Below are 26,689 nucleotides of genomic sequence, written 5' to 3' on the forward strand. Positions count from 1 at the left end.
GGAGTTAGTGAGGTGAGTGGTTGAGTTAATGTCGTGAAGGACCCCAGAACCCCCCCCCCCCCCCCCCCCCCCCCCCCCCATCATCATGCTTTAAAAATATTTTAATCTAATATAATGCATCAACAACAAAACACAGATATGATTATTTCATAGATCTATTAAGAAAAACTTTTAATACTGTGTTGTGCAGAAACATGACTGGGAAATACTGCTCTAAATTACCATTTAAACACCTATAAGTACCTAAAACAATCAAGTTACCAGACATTAAATATAAGTTATTGACTGTAGCTATAAAAAGTGTTAATTAATACAGTCCATGTAAACGCTTAGTCCATATAAATATCAGATACAAAAGTGTTTTTAAAAAACTACAAACATCACAAATATAAATCATGTTTACAGCCATGTGATAGAATAACCTGAATAAACTGTAGAGATGAAGCATCACACAGTTTCACTTCTTTCTCAAACGGTACCTGAGGGAAGGAGGCGGAGCTACCTTGGAACTAAGATTGCGTGATTTCATTCATCTTTCCATCGTTCCAAATAGTGAAAACCGCTAAAAGTAGTTTTTCATCGGACAGCGACGATAATTTATGACTTTTTTCTGTTTGACTGCGCTGGCGGGTCACAAGTAATGCAATTTAAAACAGAAGATACGGGCCGTATAAAACCAGATCCGGTGTCGACAGAACACCCCGGACTTTGGACATACTGCTATAAACTGTCCAGTGTCTTCCAGTTCTGTGTACAGTTCATGCGCTTTACATCCAAATTCATCTGAAATACAGTTTATTACCACAGAGACACATATTTACGTGGCACAAACAGCCAAATAAAAAGTTAGATTAAAAATTGTAATCATGATGAATTTTTTTTATCGCGATTAAAATTTTTACGCGTTAATCGCGTTAATTAACACATGAAATATCATAGGTTTATACTGTTAGCAATTAAAAAAAAGTCAAAACTATTGTTGTATGTAAAAAACTATTTTATTTGTCCCAACTTTTGGAGTAATAATAGTTGAACAGCAAACTTTATTTATTACAGCTGATTGACAATATTAACATCCCCTCAGAACACATGCAAGCAGCAAAGTATGAACAATCTGGTCACCTCCAGTAATCACTGACTCTAGAAAGACCAGATATCCCCACATCAAAATATTTATGTAAGGAGGACAATGTAGAAGAGGAGGACCAAGAGACACAGGGAGTGAGAGAACATATATTAAAACAGAGCTGAGGAGGAGACAACAACTCCGAGGAATTCAGGAGGTTATTGGTTGTAGGTACCTTGTGTCTTAGACGGAAAGGATAATGGCCAAGAAATCTAATCAGACCCTAGTCTTGTGTGTAGTTTTACCTAATAAGATAAATCTCAACATTACTGTGGGGGTAAGTACATATATTGTATTTCTTATCAATTGGGGGTTGATGTGGGTTTATGCCTGGCTTAATGACTTATGACTAAATGTTAAGGTCTGTGTCAGATTTGGTTCCATGTGGTTGATGTAATCTGACCTTTGCTAAATTCGGGTGTACTGACATTTGCAGCATTTAGCAAACGCTTTTATCCAAAGCAACTTACAATTATGCTTGAAAACTATTCCAGCAATTGAGGGTTAAGGGCCAAGCTCTGGAGCTCATCTTCATGGTGGTGGGGCTTAAACCAGCAACCTTCTAACTACTGTTCCAGTACCTTTACCACTAAGCTACCATTTCCCTGTAAAAAGTTGTAACTTGTGTAAAGGCTACATATTTATCTATTTACATCTCACCCCTATTTCTCACATAAATTATACTCAAATTATTACGTTTTATTTAATTTAATTATTTTTTACTGCATCTAATTGGAAAAATGAAGTAATGGAAATTTGTTGATGCATGCTCAATAATCCAGGTACACAAATCCACAAAGTTGAATCAGTTCATCTGGACACAAGTTTGTTGTAGAGATACGTTTCGTCACTCAATCCGAATGACTTCTTCAGTCTGAGCTGGTGTTGAATACCCCAACCTTATATGCAGTTGATTTGCATAACGACCGATCACCGCCCATTGCATAACAATGGAACTGGTGATCAGGTCTATATGAAATTCACAATGACCATTAATTACAATGGCCATGTGTGTCTTTCACACATGATTGGGGTAACGCTCCAATGACGGTGTTGTATGATGGTGGCCATCAATACTAGTGTGATCGGCTCTGTCCCTTTCTGTATAAAGTGTCAGTATTCACTGACCAGTCCAGTTTGTCATCTAGTTGCAGCCCTAGGTATCTGTAGCTCCTGACAACTTCCACAGCATTCCCTTCGATAGATACTGATGTCTACCCAGGGGCGTAGCACCAAATTCTGTGCCCTATGCACAAGCAGTGCCCATGGGCCCCCCTCACCCCAGTCCAGACTCCTTCTACACTCCTCAAGGGCCCTCCCCTGACTTGGGGCCCTGGTCACTCAGTCCCACTTTTCACCCCACTACGATGCCCCTGTGTATACCAAAACTGTAAATAAGAACTACCCTCGCGGAACCCTCGTTTTTTTGTATATAGTTTTAAGTAATTTGGAGCACCTGTAAATAATAATAAATAAGCACGTCTGCTTGGAACATAAGTCCCTTTGCAGTGGTTTTCCTCGCTCCTCTCCTTGACTGCTCAATGCAGAAAAGACTGATGATTGATGACTGATGATAATTGATTATTGCCATGATTATTGACATGATTATTGCCCTGATAAGGTGACTCCCTTGATTAAAAATAGTCTTGGGTCTCTCTCCTCTGCTGTCCATGCAGAATTAAGAAATCTGGGTGTTGTTTTTAATCAGTCTTTGTTAGTAACTAGATCTTGTTTTTTCATTTAAGAAATATTAGTAAATTGAGATCTATAGTTTCAAATGCTGACCAAAAACTCTCATATTTCTCTATTATTTCCTTATTTATTTCAGTAGTGTTGTATTTTGTAGGTGTAATTGCATGAAAGAGAGAATACTTTACTGAGCCAAATTCCTTCTTCTCTCTCACTCACTGTCCCCTCTGTCTAATACACAGTGACAGCTACTGGCGGGAGTAATTATACAACAACGAATAGTGTTTGAAATGAAATTTTTTTCATTTTCTCAGCTCTGCACTCTCTCTGCATCTTATTTGGGGACATTTTAATATAGAAAACACCGGAAAAACACCGTCCGCTGTGCGAATGTTCTCTTACTGTGTACATATGTAGAGAGAGAGACACTCGGAGTCTTGTTCGTGACGTCACGTTTTTCGCAAATTTCAGTTCATAATCCGAAATTTGTTCGTACGTTAAGTTGAAAAAGATCGTTCGTGACCCGAAATGTTCGTATGGTAAACCGTTCGTAACTCAAGGGTCGACTGCTTTTATTTAATCTCAGATTGATTATTGCAATGCCCTGTTTTCTGCTCTTAGTATGTCTGCTTGTGATCGTTTGCAGACAGTACAGAATGCTGCTGCTAGATTACTTATTAGCTCAAATAGACAGTGTCACATAACCCCTCTATTAAGATCTCTACACTGGCTTCCTGTGCAGTATAGGTACTAGTTTTGACTTTTACTCTCCACCCATATACACTGCCTGGCCAAAAAAAAAAAGGTTACACGTGTACGGTAGGCACTAGGCATTAGCCGCCTCTCTTCTTACCCTGATGCGCCCATCACTCTGGAACAGGGTAAATCTGGACTCATCAGACCACATGACCTTCTTCCATTGCTCTAGAGTCCAATCTTTATGCTCCCTAGCAAATTAAAGCCGTTTTTGCCGGTTAGCCTCACTGACAAGTGGTTTTCTTAAGGCTACACAGCTGTTTAGTCCCAATCCCTTGTGTGGAAATGCTCTTACTTTCACTATTAAACATATCCCTGAGTTCTACTGTAGTTTTTCTACCATTTGATTTCACCAAACGTTTAAGTGATCGCCGATCACGATCATTCAAGTTTTTTTTCCGACCACATTCCTTCCTCGAAGATGATGTTTCCCCACTGTCCTTCCACTTTTTAATAATGCATTGGACTTTAGTAGCCATAATTTGACCCTTCTGAAACAGATTAACATCTTTTCCACGACCACAGGATGTGTTTTTCGACATGGTTGTTTAACAAATGAGAAGCCACTCACTGCATTAGTTAGGGTTAAATAACTTTGTTGCCAGCTGAAACATAATCACCCATGCAGTAATTATCCAATGGGAGGCTCCTACCTATTTGCTTAGTTAAATCCAAGCGGTGACCATTTTTTGGCCAGGCAGTGTATATCGGGGCACTCTCTTAGGTCTAACAAGCTGGACTTTGAGGTCAACGCTCCAAAATTATGGAACGCACTACCCAACTTTTTAAGATCCGCAGATTCTGTGGATTCTTTTAAAAAACAACTAAATACATTTATTTTCAAGCAGGCATTTGAATTATGTACCTGGTACTGGGTTCTGCTGCTGTTTGTTTTATTAGGTGTCTTTATTGTATTTTATGTTGTGTGATATTATATAGATGTGTGTATATTTTGTTATGTAATGTTTTTTGGAAAGCACTTTGTGATTCTTATCTGTGAAAAGTGCTATATAAATTTTTTTTACTTACTTACTATGACTACACAGTGAACAACATCACAGAGGCATAATATGGTTTCTATCAGAATACGTCAGCACACACCAAGGTTATAATAGTTTTGGATTTTTCATTATAGTTTAGTTTTATTTCGTTGTGACTTTTTTTTTCAATAATTCAGTTAGTTTTAATTAGTTTTTAGAGTGGGTTTGCTAGTTTTTATTATTTTTTTAATGCTTAGTTTTAGTTTAGTTTTCATTAGTTCTAGTATTAGTTTTAGTTTTTTCATACTGTGGGTTATTTTTCAGGTGCAGGATTCAAAAAGGTCAGAGTAAGTATTGTGTAATAAAAACTCAACAAAATATACCATTTAAAAATGTATTCAATTACTGTTGAACAACCGACTGTTTACAAAAACTGTAACATGTAACAAGTGCAAAATGTGTGTAATACTGCTGCTGAAAATAGTCAATAGACTAATGACACACATGAACATAATAATTAGGGCTGTCACGCTATAAAAAATGTTGGGCCCCCTCAACAAATTGCATATGCTGACAGCTGTATGAAGTTGGACTTCAAGTTCAAATTCCTGCCTCTGGTATTTTTAATGCCGTAGTTTTTCCTACCCTTGTAATTCACACAAGAACTATTTTTCCTTAAAAAAGAGCTATTCTAAGAAAAAGAATGTTGTTTTCTAACGTCTCACCTGTCATGTAATGTGAATTACAAATATATTGTCTGGCCCTTTAAGAATGTTAAGTGTACTATAGGGGCAAAGGGAGCAAGTGTGTAGGGAAGATATAAAAAATGACACAGTGCCGTCAGGGAGCATGAGGTACCAGAGCCGTAGATAGAGTTGCGACACTCCTTGATCTCGCCGCCACGCGGTCACGTGGTTCATGTAACCCTCCAATAGTTCCAAACAAACCCGGCGCTGTCATGTTCTCATATGGGACAGGTGAATGAAATATTAAACAGTAAATAATAAACATTTGTACATTTCTGGGTATTTTCAACTGCGTTTACATTTACTGCATCTGCTTTAATGTTTGGTATATGAAGTGGAAGATTGATGTTTATAATGACTTGTTAATAGGTCGTTCTTGTTAACACACAGTACATTATATTAGCATACATTACATAATGCGATATCCTTAAGTAGTAGAGACAATATACAGTACAGAGATTAAAGTTTTTTATGTTTTGTTTTTTGCATAAACTAATCTCCCTTCACTTTCCTGAGGATAAATAATTATTATTATTTTGGCTAAACACTAAGCCATGTGGCTGGATTCATAAGGTTTACCTGCACTGAATGAACAGATTGATAAACACACTACCATACCTTTAACATTATAGTGCAGGTACAGGAAATAGCATTAATTCATTTCTTATTTCATTATGAATTCATGATGAATATGCACAAGTTCATTTTGTCTAATGTAAGTGGTGAACAAAATACACAAACCATGTAGTTGAGTTAAAGTAGAGATATCCGAGGTAACATATTACTCCAGTAAAAGTACTAGTAAAAGTAAAAATACTCTTTACCTCCACTTGAGTAAAAGTACTAAAGTATTTACCTTCAAATGTACTTCAATACGAAAGTAAAAGTAGCATGATTTATTATGGCTCTAATGTTTTATTACCATTTCTGTAATAAGACTCAGATTAATCAACTCATTTTAGGTGAAAAGACTCGTGTGTCATTAATTTAGCTTAACTGATTGAGCTAAATTCAGTTATACCTATTAATTAAAATAAACATGTAACATTTAGTGCTGAGCAAATGCTAAACAATAACGGTATTAAGTTTATTAATGACATCAAATAATAAAAAATAAATAAAACAAAGCAACATACAACTGAAAATGCTTGTTAAGTACAGTAGAATGGGGCTCTATGGGCTGTTCGGAACTTTTGAGCAGCCCACGATGCGGAAGCTGCGCAGAAAAAATGTCCCGCCCCCTTTACAACGGTTCCGTTCTCCATACCGTCTGTGAGGTACCGTACAGTGCCGGCAGCTGACGTAAAACTGCTCGAGTGGAAAAAAATCGATTTCATATCAGTTCACAAGGCTCAATAAATAAATAACTTGACAAACACGAAAATTGGTAAAAGGGTATTTTATCTTTAATTTCAGTACGTTTTAGTTAGTTTTGTAAACGCCTAATACAGTTACAGATAGTTATCGTTTTTTCTTTTAATTACCGTTTTTATTTATTTCAGTTAACCAAAATGTTTTTTCAGTTTTCGTTATTTCGTTCGTTTTCGTTAACGATAATAACCCTGGCACACACACAAGCTTTACAGTATTTGTGATCTTATCGTCCACGCCAAAACCATAATACCCACGCTGCATTGCAAAAAATATTTATTAACCTCCAACTCACTACAGAACAGATCCCTGCTGGTCGCATAGCCCAATCCACTCAGATTCATTTATTTTTCCTACTTGCTTTAACGCTGCACATCAGCGCACAAACAACTTTAAGTGCTCGCTTATTGGTATCATTAAAACTCTTGTCACTTCTCGTATGTATTTTCGTAACAAAACGTAGTTTGGGAGACCAGATAGACTCGCCTGTGATTCCTCCTGATGGTAGATCATGTAGTGTGTGACCCCCTATCACTGATCAGTCGTGTAGTGTGAAATTTTACATTTTCATTTTCAGCATTTAGCAGACGCTTTTATCCAAAGCGACTTACACAGTGAGCTGAACACGATGAACAATTTAGGGTTAAGGGCCTTGCTCAGGGACCCAACAGTGGAAACTTGGTGGTGACGGGGCTTGAACCGGCAACCTTCTGTTTACTAGTCCAGTACCTTAACCACTGAGCTATCACTGCCCTCAAATCCACAATGACATAAAAGTCTCCCGATTACAAGAGATCCAGTCGTGTAGTGTGAACTGTACAGCGATCTGAACACATTGAAAGTTGTGTAGTGTGAACTTGGCATTACTTGGTGTCTGGGCCTTTTTATTTCTACCACTTTTAAATAACTTGTGTTTCTTGGACTGTGTTTCTTTGGATCTGTGTGCTTTCACTTTTTCCAGTTTAAGCTTTCTTTTTTTTAAAAAGGGAACAGCTTTTTACCAAAGACCTCTGAATACTGAACTATATTTTAACTGAAGTGACAATCAGCAGACATTTTTCTCTGCATTTTTCTATTTTTTTTACATGCTGCATTAATTATGTGGCTTATTTATGAGTTTTTCTTTTAATTGATTTGGTCGATGTTTGCTTTTTTTTATCCAAATCCTCTAGGCTGCCCAAGGAGGAGTCCCGTTGAGTTAGGTTCTTCTCAAGGCTTCTTATTGTACACCGATCAGACATAACATTATGACCACCTCCTTGTTTCTACACTCACTGTCCATTTTATCAGCCCCACTTACCATATAGAAGCATTTGGTAGTTCTACAATTACTGAATGTAGTCCATCTTTTTCTGTACATACTTTTTAAACCTGGTTCCACCTTGTCCTTCAATGGTCAGGACCCCCACAGAACCACCACAGAGTAGGTATTATTTGGGTGGTGGGTCATTCTCAGCACTGCAGTGACACTGACATGGAGGTGGTGTGTTAGTGTGTGTTGTGCTGGTATGAGTGGATAACACACAGCAATGCTGATGGAGTTTTTAAACATCTCACTGTCACTGCTGGACTGACAATAGTCCACCAACCAAAAATATCCAGACAACAGCGCCCCGTGGGCAGCGTCCTGTGACCACGGATGAAGGTCTAGAAACGAGGTGGTTTTAATGTTATGGCTGATTGATGTATATAGGGACTTTTTTTTGTTGATCTATGCTTGCTTACTAGGGGATTTAAACTTGGATTCTGTAAAGTTGCTTTGAAACAATGTTCTTCATAACCCCCTTCCCCTTCCAGCTACTGAAGATGCAAAAGATAAAATGTCACCTCAGAGTGTGAAATTTTGTACTTCTTTCTTCATATAGTTTAAGTGCAGGGGACAGGAAGTGATAAGCCAACTGTCTCAACTACTTGGAATTAAAGATCTTCATCTCTTTGGTCTAAGTCTGAAAAATGGTAAGTGTGAGAGGAAACAATTGGTGTGGGTTTGCATGGTTCAAGCGTGGCATTTCTGATGTCATTAAATGAGGTAATCTTTTTCTGAACAGCATGCAACAGGAGGTGGAAAATACAAGTGCACCCGCAATTACTATTTCCCCACTGTGTGACTAGTAAAGGTTTATCTTATCTTATTTTAATTGTTCAATAATGTACAGATATATTTAAGTTTACATGCACATTTGTATGTCATTTATATAGAATATAGAATTTAAATTCCTTTATACATTTATCAATCATAAAAAATCATAAAACCGTGGGTGTAGACATTTCTTCAATTTCTATTCATTTTCTTTCAATATGATCTTCTCATTCCTTGTTCATATTTGGTGACTTCTTTGTGACCATATTCAAGAGCTATTTGGACTGCAGCTATTAAAAATGTATTAATGGCACCTGTTTGACCTCGTTATCTGTATAAAAGACACCTGTCCACAGCCTCAAACAAACAGACTCCAAACTCAACCATGGCCAAGACCAAAGAGCTGTCCAAGGACACCAGGAAGAAAATTGTAGACCTGCACCAGGCTGGAAAGAGTGAATCTACAATAGGCAAGCCGGTTGGTGTGAATAAAATCAACTGTGGGAGCAATTGTAAGAAAATGGAAGACATACAAGACCATTGATAATCTCCCTCGATCTGGGGCCCCACGCAAGATCTCATCCCGTGGGGTCAAAATGATCATGAGAACGGTGAGCAAAAATCCCAGAACTACACGGAGGGACCTGATGAATGACCTGCAGAGAGCTGGGACCAAAGTAACAAAGGCTACCATCAGTAACACACTACGCCGAGAGGGACTCAAATCTTGCAGTGCCAGGCGTGTCCCCCTGCTTAAGCCAGTACATGTCCAGGCCCGTCTGAAGTTTGCCAGAGAGCATGTGGATGATCCAGAAGAGGATTGGGAGAATATCATGTGGTCAGATGAAACCAAAATGGAACTTTTTGGTAAAAACTCAACTCGTCGTGTTTGGAGGAAGAAGAATGCTGAGTTGCATCCCAAGAACACCATATCTACTGTGAAGCATGGGGGTGGAAACATCATGCTTTGGGGCTGTTTTTCTGCAAAGGGGACAAGACGACTGATCCGTGTTAAGGGAAGAATGAACGGGGCCATGTATCGTGAGATTTTAAGCCAAAACATCCTTCCATCAGTGAGAGCATTGAAGATGGAACGTGGCTGGGTCTTCCAGCATGACAATGATCCCAAACACACCGCTCGGGCAACGAAGGAGTGGCTCCGTAAAAAGCATTTCAAGGTCCTGGAGTGGCCTAGCCAGTCTCCAGACCTCAACCCCATAGAAAATTTGTGGAGGGAGTTGAAAGTCCGTGTTGCCCAGCGACAGCCCCAAAACATCACTGCTCTAGAGGAGATCTGCATGGAGGAATGGGCCAAAATACCAGCTACAGTGTGTGCAAACCTGGTGAAGACTTACAGGAAACGTTTGACCTCTGTCATTGCCAACAAAGGTTGTGATTTCCTGGATTTTGTCTCTCATAGTTGAAGTGTACCTATGATGAAAATTACAGACCTCTCTCATCTTTCTAAGTAGGAGAACTTGCACAATCAGTGGCTGAGTAAAAATGGAAGAAATTAAAGGGGGGGGGGGGGGGGGGGGGTGTTGGCAGTTGGTTGTTCACAAACATTTTACCATGTAGTGAACCTGCCTTTACCAAACAAAATAAGCTTTTCTAGTGGTTACAGTAAAAGGTTAATCACAGTGCACTATGAATCACATTTTTCTAAAGAAGATATGTGATGCATTTCCTGAACTATATTTTGTGTTGTATGGTAACAATTGAATTTACTGTAGGTCATGACCAGTTATTCCTGGACTTGGAGAAGAAACTAAGAACATACTTCCCTAAAGCATGGAAGCGCAACACATCTTTGGTAATGCCATAGTTAAAAAGCACAAAGAAATTTTAGTGAAACAACAAGACGTTTGGATGTTTGGATGTGATGTATGCATCTAATTGCTTTAACAGGAAAAGATCATTCTTTATTTGAGAGTGCGGTACTACATAAGAAATGGTCGACTGATTGCGTAAGTGAATTCACTTTTTCAGTCTTGTGTATGTCACTGCTAGTATCTGTCACAAAAAAGTGCATTGCGTCGTCATATTAAAAAAAAATCATATGCAGCTGTTATGTAACTGCTTTTAATAACCTCCTTTGATAGCTTATAAAATACCTCAGAAAATATTACATTGGTCCAAAATGCAAAAATATGTTGCTACACAGTTATTCGTCCCGCTGTGCTGCCAAATACTTACAATAAGTGCCGTTCTGTAACAGCAGCCTGGCCCTGTACCTGCTAATCCACTAAAACTTGCATAATTACATTCCTAACAAATTATTTAACTGGAGCCAAGTAGGCATTTGGTAGGCTCTTGTATTTACAGTAAAAGTCTGAATTACTTATAAATAACCCAAAACATCCAGTCTCTGGATGCATGCTCAATAATCTAGGTACACAAATTCACAAAGTTCAATTAGTTCATCTGGACACAAAGTTTGGTGTGAATATACTGTACGCTTTGTCACTCATCCAGATGACTTCTTCAGTCTGAGCTGGTGATGAATACCCCAAACTTATATGCAGCTGATTTGCAATGGAACAATAACAATGGAACCAGTGATCAGGTCCATATGCAAAACACAATGACTGTTAATTACAATGGCCATGTGTGCCTTTCACATATAATTGGGGTATAGCTGCAATCCTGGCATTGTAAGATGGTGAGAGATGTACTCTTAGGCCCCCCCTCGGTTCAGGAATGGTCGTTAACTCTTTACATAGATGGTCTCTTTGACTCGCTGTTCAAACCAGCATTCTTCCTTAAACATCCAGTGTTTAAGCTGCGTCCCAAACTACACACAGCTGTATGTTTGTTTGCTTATTAGGATTTTAACGTCATGTTTTTTACACTCTGGTTACATTCATGACAAGAACGGTATTTCATTACACAAGGTTCATCAGTTCACACGGTTATATCGAACACAGTCATGGACAATTTAGTGTCTCCAATTCACCTCAGTTGCATGTCTTTGGACTGTGGGAGGAAACTGGAGCACCCGGAGTAAACCCACGCAGACACGGGGAGAACATGCAAACTCCACACAGAAAGGACCGGACCGCCCCACCTGGGGATCGAACCGAGGACCTTCTTGCTGTGAGGCAACAGTGCTACCCACTTAGCCACCATGCCGTCAACTAGATAGCTCAATCATAAATGCAATTTTCATACCAGAGTTTGTAGCCAAATATAAAAATACTGTTACAACCAATATTTTATTATAGTTAACCTGCCCTAAGCTAGCAAAATAGTTTTCTAAACACACACACATAAATAAATATAAAAATAATTAACATAATAACATTTACCCGCTCAGGTGGAGCAGTGGTAAAGCACACGCTGTTCACCAGAGCTGAGATCTCGAATACATTGTATCGAATCTCGGCTCTGCCTTGCCAGCTGAGCGACCACGTGAACAACGATTGGCCTGTTGTTCAGATAAGGGGTGGAATTAAGCCGGATGGGGACTCTCTCTCAGACCAGTGCGATTACGACCTTTGCTGGCTGGTTGGTGGCACCTGCACAATGAGCAGGCTAACTCACACTGATTCATTCTCTTATAATGATATAAATATTGTCTCAAAATGAAGGTTAGATTTAATAAATTATGTTAAACAACACAGTAAATTTTATACTGTCATATATAATAAATAAAACATTCTTTTCTTTTTTTTAATTGTACGTATTAGCTAAAAATAATAAGAATGTGGGTGAATTTGTGGTTAACCCTGTTCAAGATCTGTATTACTGTGTAGGAACTAACCATTGTGTAGGTGTTAACAAAGAGCAGCTTTCTCCGTTCTAAAAGTCGTTTTTTCATTTTCTTTTTTGATCTTTAGAGAAGAAAAGGCCCGCAGCCTGTACTGTGCTGATCTGAGGGGCAGAGTTTTAAAATCGCAGTGTTATGGGCAGGAGGGCCAATACTTTCAGCTGGCTGCATATGCTCTACAGGCAGAGCTGGGTGACTGGAGAGGAAGCCAGGAACCATACTTCAATCCACATGAATATTTTCCTTCTTGGGTGGGTTGATATGTGATTACGTACATATGCAAAAACTGTCAGTTACCTACATAAAATGGAAATTTGATCAGCTAAACCTAAAACTGTCAGCTCCTGGATTATTGTGATGTGCTTTTGTCACACATTATTATTGATCAGATATTATTTCCCTTGAATGAATTCGCTCATATTTTAGTATAACACCAAGTTTATTATCTATGCAAAGATTTTGTCATTACATTTAAGCCATTTTTACAAATGGTTCCAATAATTTTGGAACTGACTGTATATTGATACATGTGTTTGAGTGCTATACACCGATCACGCATAACATTATAACCACCTCCTTGTTTCTACACGAACTGTCCATTTTATTGGCTCCACTTACCATATAGAAGCACTTTAAAGTTCTACAATTACTGACTGTAGTCCATTTGTTTCTCTACATACTTTTTTAGCCTGCTTTCACCCTGTTCTTCAATGGTCAGTACCCCTACACGACCACTACAGAGTAGGTATTATTTGGGTGGTGGATCATTCTCAGCACTGCAGTGACAATGACATGGTGGTGGTGTGTTAGTGTGTGTTTTGCTGGTATGAGTGGATAAGACACAGCAGTGCTGATGAAGTTTTTAAATACCATACACCTCCGTTTCTGGTAATACACATGCCCCCCACACACTACACTGCCAGCTTCTTTAATGTCATTGTTGAGGAACCCACCACCCAAACAATTCATTATCTTCATATCTACAATTCACATCTTTTTTCCAGATACAGTTGCTAAGTGTGTAGATAAACAGTGGGTGTACTTAATAAACTGGCTACAAATATATATTTTCAGATTTTGGAAAGACGTGGATGTGACTATGTGTTGCAACACACCCCTGGTCTTCACAGAGAGCTAAAGGGAATGTCTGCATCTGATGCTTCACTGCTTTTTATTGAAGAAGCCTGCAACCTCAGTGATGTGCCTTTCTCATTCTACACCATGAGCAAGGTCAGATGCTAAAGCTGACTGACAGAACATTAATCACATACAATTAACCTGTAATTTAGTAGTAAATAGTTTAAATCTTTCTCTTGTTTCTCTTCAGGGAAAAAGAGAACAGAGAGGAAATGTGTCATTGGGACTTGCGCTGACAGGACTGCATGTATGTGAGGTATAAATACATGAACAGCACTCGACTTCTTTAGCATAAAAAACTTAAAGTAAAATAGTTCAAAACCATGATGATTTTATTGATTCAGATAGTCAATGGAGAACAGCAGCTTTTGTATGAATTTGCCTGGTCAAGCATAGATCGCCTTACCTTCCAGGTACAGCATTTTTTCCTTTAATTAAGATGTTTATTTAATTAAAGATTATTGTAGGAAAATAGGGAAATCAAATGAATCAATCAAATGTTGTGTAACCACAACTGGTAATAGAATCAAACACATGTTGATGTTATCAGGGCAGAAGGTTCGAGATAAGGGTGAACGCTGTAAGTGACTCAACCTTGGTGTTGTATACATGCTCAGCGCTACACTCTCAACACCTGCTAAAACACATAAGCACCAACCATCGAGTCCATCTCAACTCGAAACATTCAGCCAAACCACAGACAGCAGGTGAGTGCCAACACAGCCCTCTAAAACCACTCACGAGGACAAGATGTGTAACATAATGTACTCTAAAAACCTCTGCTGTCCTTTTGTATGTTTTTGGACAAGAAATCAGTTAGGAGGAACTTTACAAATAAATGTTAAAGAATGGGGGGGTGTAAATTTACTCCATACCTTCAGTCTAATTTCACCCTACAACCGTGCAAAATTTGGATTTGATTTTTCATACCCATTTTAAATGATTGAAGCTGATAACACATATTCCTCTCCCATCCACACCATTCCTCCAAATGTTGTAAATCTTGTAAATACATTTTACACTAAACAGAAATTTGCATTTATATCTGCATGGTATGGTAACTTCATGAATTATTTCCTCTTTAGTTCGTCTTCCCCTTTTTTCTTGTAAATTTTTTGCTCATGTAAATGCTTTCTATTAAGCTGTTTAATCAGTGCTTTTAACTCATTGTTCACTATTTTCAGTGTAAATTTGCATCTAATCGATGTAGAGACTTGATTGATTGACATATTGTTGGAACCTTGATCCTTTAAATTAACTTTTTGGTTCTTTGCACAAAACAAATAATTAATAATTAAGTAAGTAAAATTAATACATTAATACAGTAAAAAGTAAATTAATACTAATTTACTTTAGTTTTTTTAAAAGAATAATATATATCAATGGACAAAACTGTATATATAGTATATATTGTTTTATCTTGGAAAGATCTACTTTTTTATAGGGTGTCCCAAAATTCATGCAAGATTTGAATTTGGCGCCATTTGTGCGGTAAAGATCATGCGATTTAACGCCGTTGGACTTTTTTCTTTGGTTTTTTTTTAAGTCTAAGGTTTATGCCATCAAGCCCACAACCACCCACGCTTTGAAGGAGGAAATTGAGCGCTGTATTTATGCAAAACGGTCATGGAAAATTTCATGGGCCAGCTGTAGCCTAGTGGTTAAGGTACTGGAGAGAGTTGCTGGTTCAAGCCCCACTACTGCCAGGTTGCTGCTGTTGGGCCCTTGAGCAAGGCCCTTAACCCTCAATTGCTTAGACTGTATACTGTAACTGTAATGTAAGTCGCTTTGGATAAAGGCGTCTGCTAAATGCTGAAAATGTAAATGTAAATTTCGACAAAAGAGTGCGTATGTGCCAGCAAAGCCGTGGAGGCTTTTTAATTAGTTTTTAATTAAAAACCTGTGTTCTCTATCAAAATTACTTCTTGCGTGAATTTTGGGACACCCTATATTATGAGTTTAAATTGCAGTGGGTTGCAAAACAATATTCAGAAATATTCTGAAAATATGGCTTCAATATTTAATATAGAATTAAATGTTTTATCATTTATCATCTTGTCCCCAATTCACCAGTTCTACTTCCCCTCATTTTTAGATTTAATAACTTTAATACCACTCTATTCCTTAAATAAACATTTGGAAGATGAATACTTAAAAAAGCTAAAGATAAAAATCTAGGCATAAAAATGTCAGGTTTTTATATGTGATTTATAATTCTCCAAATGTTATACAATAATAGAAATGGAAAAGAGGTCAAAATACCTGTCAGTGCCCTCACTAAATTTTTAATAGAATAGAATAGAATACTTTATGGTCACTCCACTGCGTGCAGTACAGCGAAATTGAAAGCAGACCCGTCTGTGCTATCATACAAGATACACATACACTATGATTAAGTACATATAAGGTGCTTGAAACTGTAAACATTGTTCAATGCCTTTACTGATAAAAGAAAACTTTTTAAATGTTGTTACTGATCCAGATAATACTTATTATATGTTTTATAGTCATAACCAGTATTAAATGAACTATTTATTTGCCTTGTTTAGAAGGAAAGCGTCTGAGAGAGATGTACATAAGGGACATTAATGATCCAGATACAGAGGACAGTGAAGATGAGCTTCCACCCATAAAGATCTTTCTGGACAGGGCACGGCAGCATCACTCTATGTCAGCCCTAAACATGTGGGAGAGTGACTTTAGAATTCCAAGAAAAGGAAAAAGTAAAACAGGTTGGCAAATGTCACAAACCACACGCAAAAAACCACACGTAGAGTTGATTTTTGTGGGTGGAAAGGGGTTTTCTTTTATGTAATTCTAGAGTATTTTAAACTTGTGTGTTAGAGCAGTTAACATCAGTTTTTAAAGTGGAGAGAAAATTGGAACGAAACATTTGTAGAATAAAATGACAACAGTAATATATTTTGTCTTGACTTCAGTACATATGTTTATCTTTTTCCTGGCTCTGCATAAGTGGAATCCCCAGTGATAGAGTTTTTTATCACGTGACATCTAAATGAAAGTAAAACTAAACTGGATTTTTATTTTTGCTTGTTTGTACATGCATTCATCTGACTACTTATTCCTGATCTAGGGCGAGAATGTCAAGTGTATTCAGAAACACCTGGTGCAGCGCAGGATGGACAGACAGACAGACAGGGTATATTTAAAAGTTAGACAGTGTATTGTCTATAGTAGCTTGTTTTGAGGTCCACCATATCTTGCTGATCTTCTAAAGCAATATAGCCTATCCCAGGCAGAGACTGGCTGTGTGACAGAGAAAATTCAAAATAAAATATTTACTTAACCTGGCCAGTTCACAGTTGAAGTAGAGGATAGTGCTGTGAATTGAGGGTCTGCTTTCCATTGCAGGGTACCCTACAATATATAATGGTATGCATCCAAATCCATAACTATTTATGCCATACCTGATGAGCCATTTTTCATTTCCTATTGCTTGAGTAATCATGAAAGTAAAAGGAATGTGCTGAAAATGAGGCTACAAAGACATTCTCCACCAAACTCTGAGAGCAAATATGGGCAACTGTAAACAATAGCAGTAGCAACAACAGGGCGATGTTTGATTTGCCCCTTTTGTGGTTGCTGGGGTTTTTAATTTTCTTCAGGCCTGTTAATGTTTTTTTTTTATTTTTTTTGTACTTCAGTATTTATCTATTGCAGTTAGAGATTTTTAATATGGTGCTTTTATTGTCTTACTTCAATGATCATTCTGTAAGGATTATATTTGACCAATCAATGGTCTGTAGTGTTTTCTGCACCCATACAGCCAACTTTAAAATGCTGGATCCCTAGTCAAGAAGGGTAACTAGATTTACCATTGGTACTTAGGAATATTATAGGCCACTTAATAATGGAAACAGGCACTGAATGTGAGATCACAGATTTTAAAATGTATAGTATAATAGGGTACCATGCAGTGGAAAAGGGTGACAAATGTACTAAGGCTGATCCTGGAATCTGTGTTAGATACTCACCACTAACAAGGGACTAGAGCTTTCTTAGGTAAATAATTTTTCTTACTTTTTACTCTTATTAGGGACTGAAAAGCAAATAGTTTTATCATTTTATAGGTTTAATCATTTAAAGTATGAATGTATACTGTTATACTTTTATACTAATATATTATATATTACTATATTAATATATTACTAATACTTTTATACTACTATATACAAATATATACATACATTTAGTTGTATGATAAAACTTTTTCCTCTCATTATGCTCACAGGTTTTACCTCAGCTGACTCAGATGAAATTGAGCTCTGTGTTGATGAGCCAGCTGAGATGTTTGTTGATGACCCAGAAGAGATCATAAATGTAACTGAGCTGCTAGAGGGTGTATCTGTAGATGGCCCTTTAACAATGGGTTTAACACCCTGGGTTGGTGATAGATCTCCCTGGATTGGTAAATAAAAAAGTATTTACAATAGCATGTTGTAGCAATAGGAATCTTACAGAACTAGATCTATACATGTCTACATTACCATACTTTTCTTCTTCTTTTCTTCTTAGATGTTACAGTAGAGATGAAACATGTAAGTATTCACTATTTTTATTATGTTGTATACTGTATTATCATGCCACGCCCACTGCATAACAGTGTTATTATATGAGCTTACTTTGCTTAAACCAAATATGGTGTGTCAAATATTTCCCAGTTCCCAAACAAAGTGCTTTTTTTAGAGATGTACAGATCAGGGTTTTTGGCACCGATTTCGATCTCCGATCTCCTTTCAGATCTCCGATCTCTCTCTCCGATTCCGATCGGGGGGGGGGGGGGCAACATGCCCACACACACACACACGCAGGTTTAATGTTATCCAGTTCAGTCTGAAAAAAAACCTTAAAAAGAGCCTCACAGTGAAGATAAACCGGAGACAAACGCAACAGCACGCATGTGTGTTTGTGCCTTTAAGAGATTATCTGTTTGGTGTCGCTAAGTGATTCATGAGTCGATTCGTTTTCATGCGATGCGTAAGTTCTTCTTCTCGGTTATCTCTCCGTGTTTACTGTTATTAATTAAATGTCGTGGTTTTAAATAAACACCAGATACTTCAGAACAGTTTGTGTGACTCTTTTACATTAAAAAGCTTAATTTAAAAGCTTAATTAAACTGCTATTACCACAGATCTGTAACCGAGTCAGACTCGTTCCGTCTAAAAGTTTTCTGATGATCCTAAAAGTTCAGCAGATGATCCTGAACTAACGAATTTGGTAATGAATAAACTTTTGCCTCTGATTGGCTCTGTAATGTTTTCTGTTCTCATCTAAATCACTAGCAAGAATCGCTTACGATTTACTAAAGTGAACCAGGAGTTTATATAACGTGCTGATAGAATCGACTCAGATGTGACCGGGTTGAATTATCTTTTTAAAGTAAATATATTAATTAGCAAAATTGCATCATATGTATGATGCACAACGTTAATGATGTTATTTTAGGTCATGAAGAGCTTTCACGATGGTTTCTGTACGATTGTTGACGAATTTTGATGTGATGGTGCTTCGTAGCTCAAAGTCTGGATCAATCCACTGAGCTGTTAACTTAACGTGATTTTTTATATATCACACGATCGGATCGGCTACTTTTAGGAAATATCGGCCGATTGCCGATAGCATATTTTGATTAAAAATCGGCCGATACCGATTCATAGCCGATCGATCGTCCCATCTCTAGCTTTTTTCTCTCTTTAGGTTTTAAAGATGAGAACTAACAGACTGTCTGTGGACGGCAGTAGGGATTGTATAGAAAAACATCCCTTGGTCAAATCTTCTAAAAAGAACCAGGAAGAAGACGAAGAAGATAGAGTTTGAAAAAGCCAAGACACAATTTATGCCATTTCATTTTAATATCTGTTACAATTAGTAAACAAATGTGTATAACCTTATTGTTTTGCATAATACAAAAATGCTTTACACTAATCTTCACTCTGCATTAAAATACCTGACAAACTATTACCTGGTAAACTACCCTGCCTGGCCAAAAAAAAGGTCACCACCTGGATTTAACTAAGCAAATAGGTAGGAGCCTCCCATTGGATAATTACTGCATGGGTGATTATGTTTCAGCTGGCAACAAGTTATTTAACCCTAACTGATGAAGTGAGTAGCTTCTCATTTGTTAAACAACCATGTGGAAAGACACATCCTGTGGTCGTGGAAAAGATGTTAATCTGTTTCAGAAGGGTCAAATTATTGGCATGCATCAAGCAGAGAAAACATCTAAGGAGATTGCTGAAACTACTAAAATCGGGTTAAGAACTGTCCAACGCATTATTAAAAAGTGGAAGGACAGTGGGGAAACATCATCTTCGAGGAAGGAATGTGGTCGAAAAAAAATCTTGAATGATCGTGATCGGCGATCACTTAAACATTTGGTGAAATCAAATCATAGAAAAACTCCAGTAGAACTCAGGGATATGTTTAATAGTGAAAGTAAGAGCATTTCCACATGCACAATGCGAAGGGAACTCAAGGGATTGGGACTAAACAGCTGTGTAGCCTTAAGAAAACCACTTGTCAGTCAGGCTAACCGGCAAAAACGGCTTCAATTTGCTAGGGAGCATAAAGATTGGACTCTGGAGCAATGGAAGAAGGTCGTGTGGTCTGATGAGTCCAGATTTACCCTGTTCCAGAGTGATGGGCGCATCAGGGTAAGAAGAGAGGCGGCTGAGGTGATGCACCCATCATGCCTAGTGCCTACCGTACAAGCCTGTGAGGGCAGTGCTATGATCTGGGGTTGCTGCAGTTGGTCAGGTCTAGGTTCAGCAACGTTATGTGCCCAAAGAATGAGGTCAGCTGACTACCTGAATATACTGAACGACCAGGTTATTCCATCAATGGATTTTTTCTTCCCTGATGGCACGGGCATATTCCAAGATGACAATGCCAGGATTCATCGGGCTCAAATTGTGAAAGAGTGCTTCAGGGAGCATGAGACATCATTTTCACACATGGATTGGCCACCACAGATTCCAGACCTGAACCCCATTAAGAATCTTTGGGATGTGCTGGAGAACACTTTGCGCAGTGGTCCAAATTTCCCATCATCAATACAAGATCTTGGGGAAAAATTAATGCAACTCTGGTTGCATGTGACATTGTGCAATGTTGTGACATTGCAGAAGCTTGTGGAAACGATGCCACAGATAATGCGTGCCGTAATCAAAGCTAATGGTGGTCCAACGAAATATTAGAGTGTGTGACCTTTTTTTTTGGCCAGGCAGTGTATTTTACCATACTAAGAACTACAACCATGCAAAAATATATACAGTGTATCACAAAAGTGAGTACACCCCTCACATTTCTGCAGATATTTAAGTATATCTTTTCATGGGACAACACTGACAAAATGACACTTTGACACAATAAAAAGTAGTCTGTGTGCAGCTTATATAACAGTGTAAATTTATTCTTCCCTCAAAATAACTCAATATACAGCCATTAACGTCTAAACCACCGGCAACAAAAGTGAGTACACCCCTAAGAGACTACACCCCTAAATGTCCAAATTGAGCACTGCTTGTCATTTTCCCTCCAAAATGTCATGTGACTCATTAGTGTTACTAGGTCTCAGGTGTGCATAGGGAGCAGGTGTGTTCAATTTAGTAGTACAGCTCTCACACTCTCTCATACTGGTCACTGAAAGTTCCAACATGGCACCTCATGGCAAAGAACTCTCTGAGGATCTTAAAAGACGAATTGTTGCGCTACATGAAGATGGCCAAGGCTACAAGAAGATTGCCAACACCCTGAAACTGAGCTGCAGCACAGTGGCCAAGATCATCCAGCGTTTTAAAAGAGCAGGGTCCACTCAGAACAAACCTCGCGTTGGTCGTCCAAAGAAGCTGAGTGCACGTGCTCAGCATCACATCCAACTGCTGTCTTTGAAAGATAGGCGCAGGAGTGCTGTCAGCATTGCTGCAGAGATTGAAAAGGTGGGGGGTCAGCCTGTCAGTGCTCAGACCATACGCCGCACACTACATCAAATTGGTCTGCATGGCTGTCACCCCAGAAGGAAGCCTCTTCTGAAGTCTCTACACAAGAAAGCCCGCAAACAGTTTGCTGAAGACATGTCAACAAAGGACATGGATTACTGGAACCATGTCCTATGGTCTGATGACACCAAGATTAATTTGTTTGGTTCAGATGGTCTCAAGCATGTGTGGCGGCAATCAGGTGAGAAGTACAAAGATAAGTGTGTCATGCCTACAGTCAAGCATGGTGGAGGGAATGCCATGGTCTGGGGCTGCATGAGTGCAGCAGGTGTTGGGGAGTTACATTTCATTGAGGGACATATGAACTCCAATATGTACTCTGAAATACTGAGCAGAGCATGATCCCCTCCCCTCGGGAAACTGGGTCGCAGGGCAGTGCTCCAGCATGATAATGACCCCAAACACACCTCTAAGACGACCACTGCTTTATTGAAGAGGCTGAGGGTAAAGGTGATGGACTGGCCAAGCATGTCTCCAGACCTAAACCCAATAGAACATCTTTGGGGCATCCTCAAGCGGAAGGTGGAGGAGCGCAAAGTCTCGAATATCCGCCAGCTCCGTGATGTCGTCATGGAGGAGTGGAAAAGCATTCCAGTGGCAACCTGTGAAGCTCTGGTAAACTCCATGCCCAGGAGAGTTAAGGCAGTTTTGGGAAATAATGGTGGTCACACAAAATATTGACACTTCAGGAACTTTCACTAAGGGATGTACTCACTTTTGTTGCCGGTGGTTTAGACATTAGTGGCTGTATATTGAGTTATTTTGAGGGAAGAATAAATTTACACTGTTATATAAGCTGCACACAGACTACTTTTCATTGTGTCAAAGTGTCATTTTGTCAGTGTTGTCCCATGAAAAGATATACTTAAATATCTGCAGAAATGTGAGGGGTGTACTCACTTTTGTGATACACTGTATATACTGCTTCAGATACTAATACATTTTATATTACAACCAACACTTCTACTTTTACCACCAATAATAACAATAACAATGAGCATTATAATAATCATCTCCGGAATTGTTTCATTTATGTGGGGCTCCACCATCTTCCATTTAAAAATGTTTATATTGTTATTTTTCCTAATTTGAAAGCTTTATGTTTGTTCATTTTATTTTAAATAACCCAGTTGTTGACTGTAAAGACTGTATACTGTAACTGGGGGGTATTCCAGAAAGCGGGTTAAGTGATTAAACCGGGTAAGTTAACTCAGAATTAAGGAAAACTCGGGGTTTTCCGTTCCAGAAACCGAGATTAAAGAGAGCCTGTGTCAGTTACTATAGCAACTTACGCTCTGAAGCTAACCTGCTCGCTGGCAGGTTAACTTAAACTTAACCCGGGGTTACACACACTTTTGTCATGTAAACCTGGCGTGTTCTTTACTCCAGGATCCAGTGGATCCCGACGCGCTAATTATTCGAAGAGATCTTAATCGGAAACGAGTCATTAAACTCAGATTAGTCATTTCCCGATTAATTTCTCTGCGAACCTTTCCGTTTTTATCAGTCAGTCAATTCGGGGAGAGAGGGGGCAGTTGCAACATTATTAATCACAATATTAATAAAAAAGGCTTGTTATAGCATTAATTATAACATTATGAATGGGATGTTATGGATTAATATAGAATACCTTTAACACACACACAGTTTAGTAAGATAAAATAATTCGTGGTTCAAATTAATTGTAGTAATTAACCCCAAACATGATTGTTACTTAAAACAGGGCCTATATATGTGTATATACAGTATATACAGTCACATTAATGAATGAAAACCCTATCTGTACACAAGAAAGTCTTTGCAAAATTATGTCAAAGAATGATTTTACTACATATCGATGAATGTTGCAACTGCCCTGTTATGGGTCTATTCAAGTATTATTTTTTACACATTTGCAATATTACACTTTGTGGATCAGCCCTCACTTCTTTGCAGACTTTATGCATTGCTCTCCATTTTTTGTATGTTGGTCCATCCAAAAAGTATGCCTAGCATTGAAACTCTTGTTTGTCTGTAATAAACATCAAAGATGAATGCCACAGAATAGCAGGTTTGTCTTTAATAATAAAGATGAAAACTGAAAAGTAATAAAAAAATTGCTCTGCAACATCTTAAGGATTCCCAAGGGTTAGTGGCTGCATGGATGGAGCCCACATTCCCATTAAAGCACCAGCAGAAAATGAAAAGGATTAGGTGAACAGCAGACAGAATATCCCTCCATGTACAGGTAGTGACCATTATCTTAAAAAATAAACAAATGTTTTAAATAAAACAGTGTAACATTTAATACACATTCTGCAACTTACTGTTCTCCATCAAGATCTTATGTGATGCTCCTCACATTACAAATATTGAAGCCAAATGGTCAGGCTCTGTGCATGATCACTGAAAATAAAACAGTGCAATGAGTTAATTTCCTTGTCCTTATTCTTTAGTAAGAACATTTATATTTATACACCCTTCGCACTGACACCCATCTTAAATTCAAGCAACTGAATTTCTAGCCTTGTCTGTTTTATATGCTCCACCTGAGGATCACACTTTGCAATTTGTTTCTCCAGATGGACCTTGTATAGATCATTTACACCCAACTTGAAAGAAAGAGGCAAAAATAGCATGTTATGATCAAACATAGCTTTTTGTGTTCTCAATATTTCAGATATTTGGTAAGACATTTTTACTGTTCTAATCTGAGCTTTGGATGTGGATGGTCCCTTATCTGATTCGGGACTGCCCATTACATTCTGTTAGAGGACAGTCATACACATTACCATGGTAGATCAAATGAAATGCCATGCTCTATGTTCAACATATCCTGTACCTCTATAGGCCTCCCAGTATCATCCCACCTTGAGGCAGAGGAGATGGTTTCTCTATCATCCTTCAACAGTGTTTTTTTTTTTTTTGGATTAAAGAACATTATTTATACTCATCAGGATCTAGGGACATTTAGATCACTAACAATTGCAGGAGGCTCAAAACCACACCACCAATCACTGGAGAGATGGCAATAAAAAGTGTTCAGACTGTACCAATGCAGTTCTTAATATTCCACAGTTTATGCACTACAAACTAATGATTTACATGTAATAAACATGCCTTGAACATAGACAGTTTTTGTATTTTATTTTTATCTGCTGCTATGTGCATCTGATTCCACTTGGATTACACCTAGATTGAGTAAATGAAAGGGAAAAAACGTGTAAAATCGTGACAAACTGACATATTAAACATTTTGCCCTATCCTTCTGCTAAATGTTGAATTATGTTTCAACAAGTTTTTTTTATTGAATTTAAACTCACGCATTAACTCACATTTAACTAACTTTTTTTTGCCATTTGCGACATCTTTTTTTACAGACGATGCTGTATTACTTTTACATTTAAAACATTTTCATGATCTGCATATGCAAACATTAAAATAAACACTTCTATTGGTGTAAAATATGACGGACTACTTTTTCTTTCATTCACATCCATGATGAATCCATTTATCGCCACTCCATTGAGAATGCCTGTTTATAGTTAACCGTGAACGTGCTTCTGCTGGGTTCAATCTACTCAGAGTTGAGTAATCTAACCCTGAACCGCTTTTCTGGAACAGAAAACTCCGGCTATGACACGGTGAGATAAGTCAACTTGGAGTTCAGGGTTAAGTTTGAAGTTTGTTAAACCCGCTTTCTGGAATACCCCCCTGTAGTGTAAGTCGCTTTGGATAAAGGCGTCTGCTAAATGCTGAAAATGTGAATTGGCTTTTTTGTGTTTTTGTGTGTGTTCATTTGTCTCGGACATTCCAAAGATTTTTTCAATTAGCATGTTAAAATTTAGATAATTATTTTATTATATTTTTGTTTAATTTACATTATTTTACATTCGTCAAAAGCTGTGAACTCTCTTGAAACTTAATACAGGTAATGATTGAATATAAAACTATATAAAAATAACATTAGGCTGTTATTAAAAACATATGACTAATGTATAAGATACCGATACCATATACAGTATAGTTGGGGTAGCATGGTGGCTTGGTGTGTACCACAGTTGCATCACAGACAGAAGGTTCTAGGTTTGATTCACAGGTGTCGCCTAACGGTAGTGAGTAACATGCCACATATGACCTGTTACATTTATTTATTCACCTGTTTTTAAAATGTACTTGTACCGAACCCTGAAGGGACATGGTGATTTTTTTTTTTTAGTAAAAAGAGTAGTGAGCACCAGATACTAAGTTGCTGTAGTTTTTTCGATGGAATAAACTTAAAATGCGTTTTAAATGTCTCTCAGTGATAATATATCCATTCAGGTCCTCAAGGGCCCTCCCCCGACTTGGGGCCCTGGTAACTCAGTCCCACTTTTCACCCCACTACGACGCCCCTGTATCTGTCATGTCATCAGTGGTGGTTCTAGACCATGTGAGGTGGGGGGGCCAGGCAGGGGGCAGAGGCTATGTTAGAGGGGCCAGTTATCTGAGACCTAGCTAAAAGTAAAGTTTAATAAGCTTGCCAATATCCATTCAGATAGAGTATAAGTGCAAGATGGTGCTCACCCGAGTGCAAGAAAGTGCTCTGTTCTGTTGCTCACCACATAGTATCTGGTGCGCACCACTGAGTATTGGTCAAGTTAAAAACAGTAAAAAATTGCCTCAATACTACAAAGCCCCTGAAAGCAGGGGCGTCGTAGTGGGGTGAAAAGTGGGACTGAGTTACCAGGGCCCCGGGGGAGGGCCCTTGAGGAGTCTGGAATTTTATTTTCCTTCAAATATTAATATCATTTAAAGATCACAAAAAATGTTGCTACCTAATGTAAATGTAATGTTTTGGGTAAATAAATCGGTTGATTGATGGATTGAATTGTGTGTCTTAGCCTACATATAGTGTCTGAGGACAGGCATCCCCACCCCTTGCACGAAATGGTTTAGTCCGCCTTCACCGGGCCAGGCGCATTTAACTTAGCGTTCATTCTGCTGAAGTGGCAGTGCGCGCTGTATCCGTGCTGTGGAACATGATGCCCAATA

General features: G+C 38.2%; 1 protein-coding gene across 1 annotated transcript; it reads left to right on the forward strand.

Annotated features, from left to right (window-relative positions):
- Window positions 1–1,325: 1,325 nt before the first annotated feature.
- Window positions 1,326–25,308, forward strand: LOC134322080 (FERM domain-containing protein 6). The gene is given in 14 exon segments (XM_063003949.1): window positions 1,326–1,403; window positions 8,534–8,624; window positions 10,482–10,569; window positions 10,653–10,715; window positions 12,588–12,780; window positions 13,592–13,747; window positions 13,845–13,910; window positions 13,999–14,067; window positions 14,205–14,361; window positions 16,204–16,386; window positions 16,749–16,814; window positions 17,907–18,062; window positions 18,191–18,213; window positions 25,201–25,308. Coding segments are annotated over 14 exon segments (1,497 nt in total).
- Window positions 25,309–26,689: the final 1,381 nt, after the last annotated feature.

The sequence above is a fragment of the Trichomycterus rosablanca genome, chromosome 10, assembly GCF_030014385.1.
Source record: "Trichomycterus rosablanca isolate fTriRos1 chromosome 10, fTriRos1.hap1, whole genome shotgun sequence".
NCBI classification, from domain to species: Eukaryota; Metazoa; Chordata; class Actinopteri; order Siluriformes; family Trichomycteridae; genus Trichomycterus; species Trichomycterus rosablanca.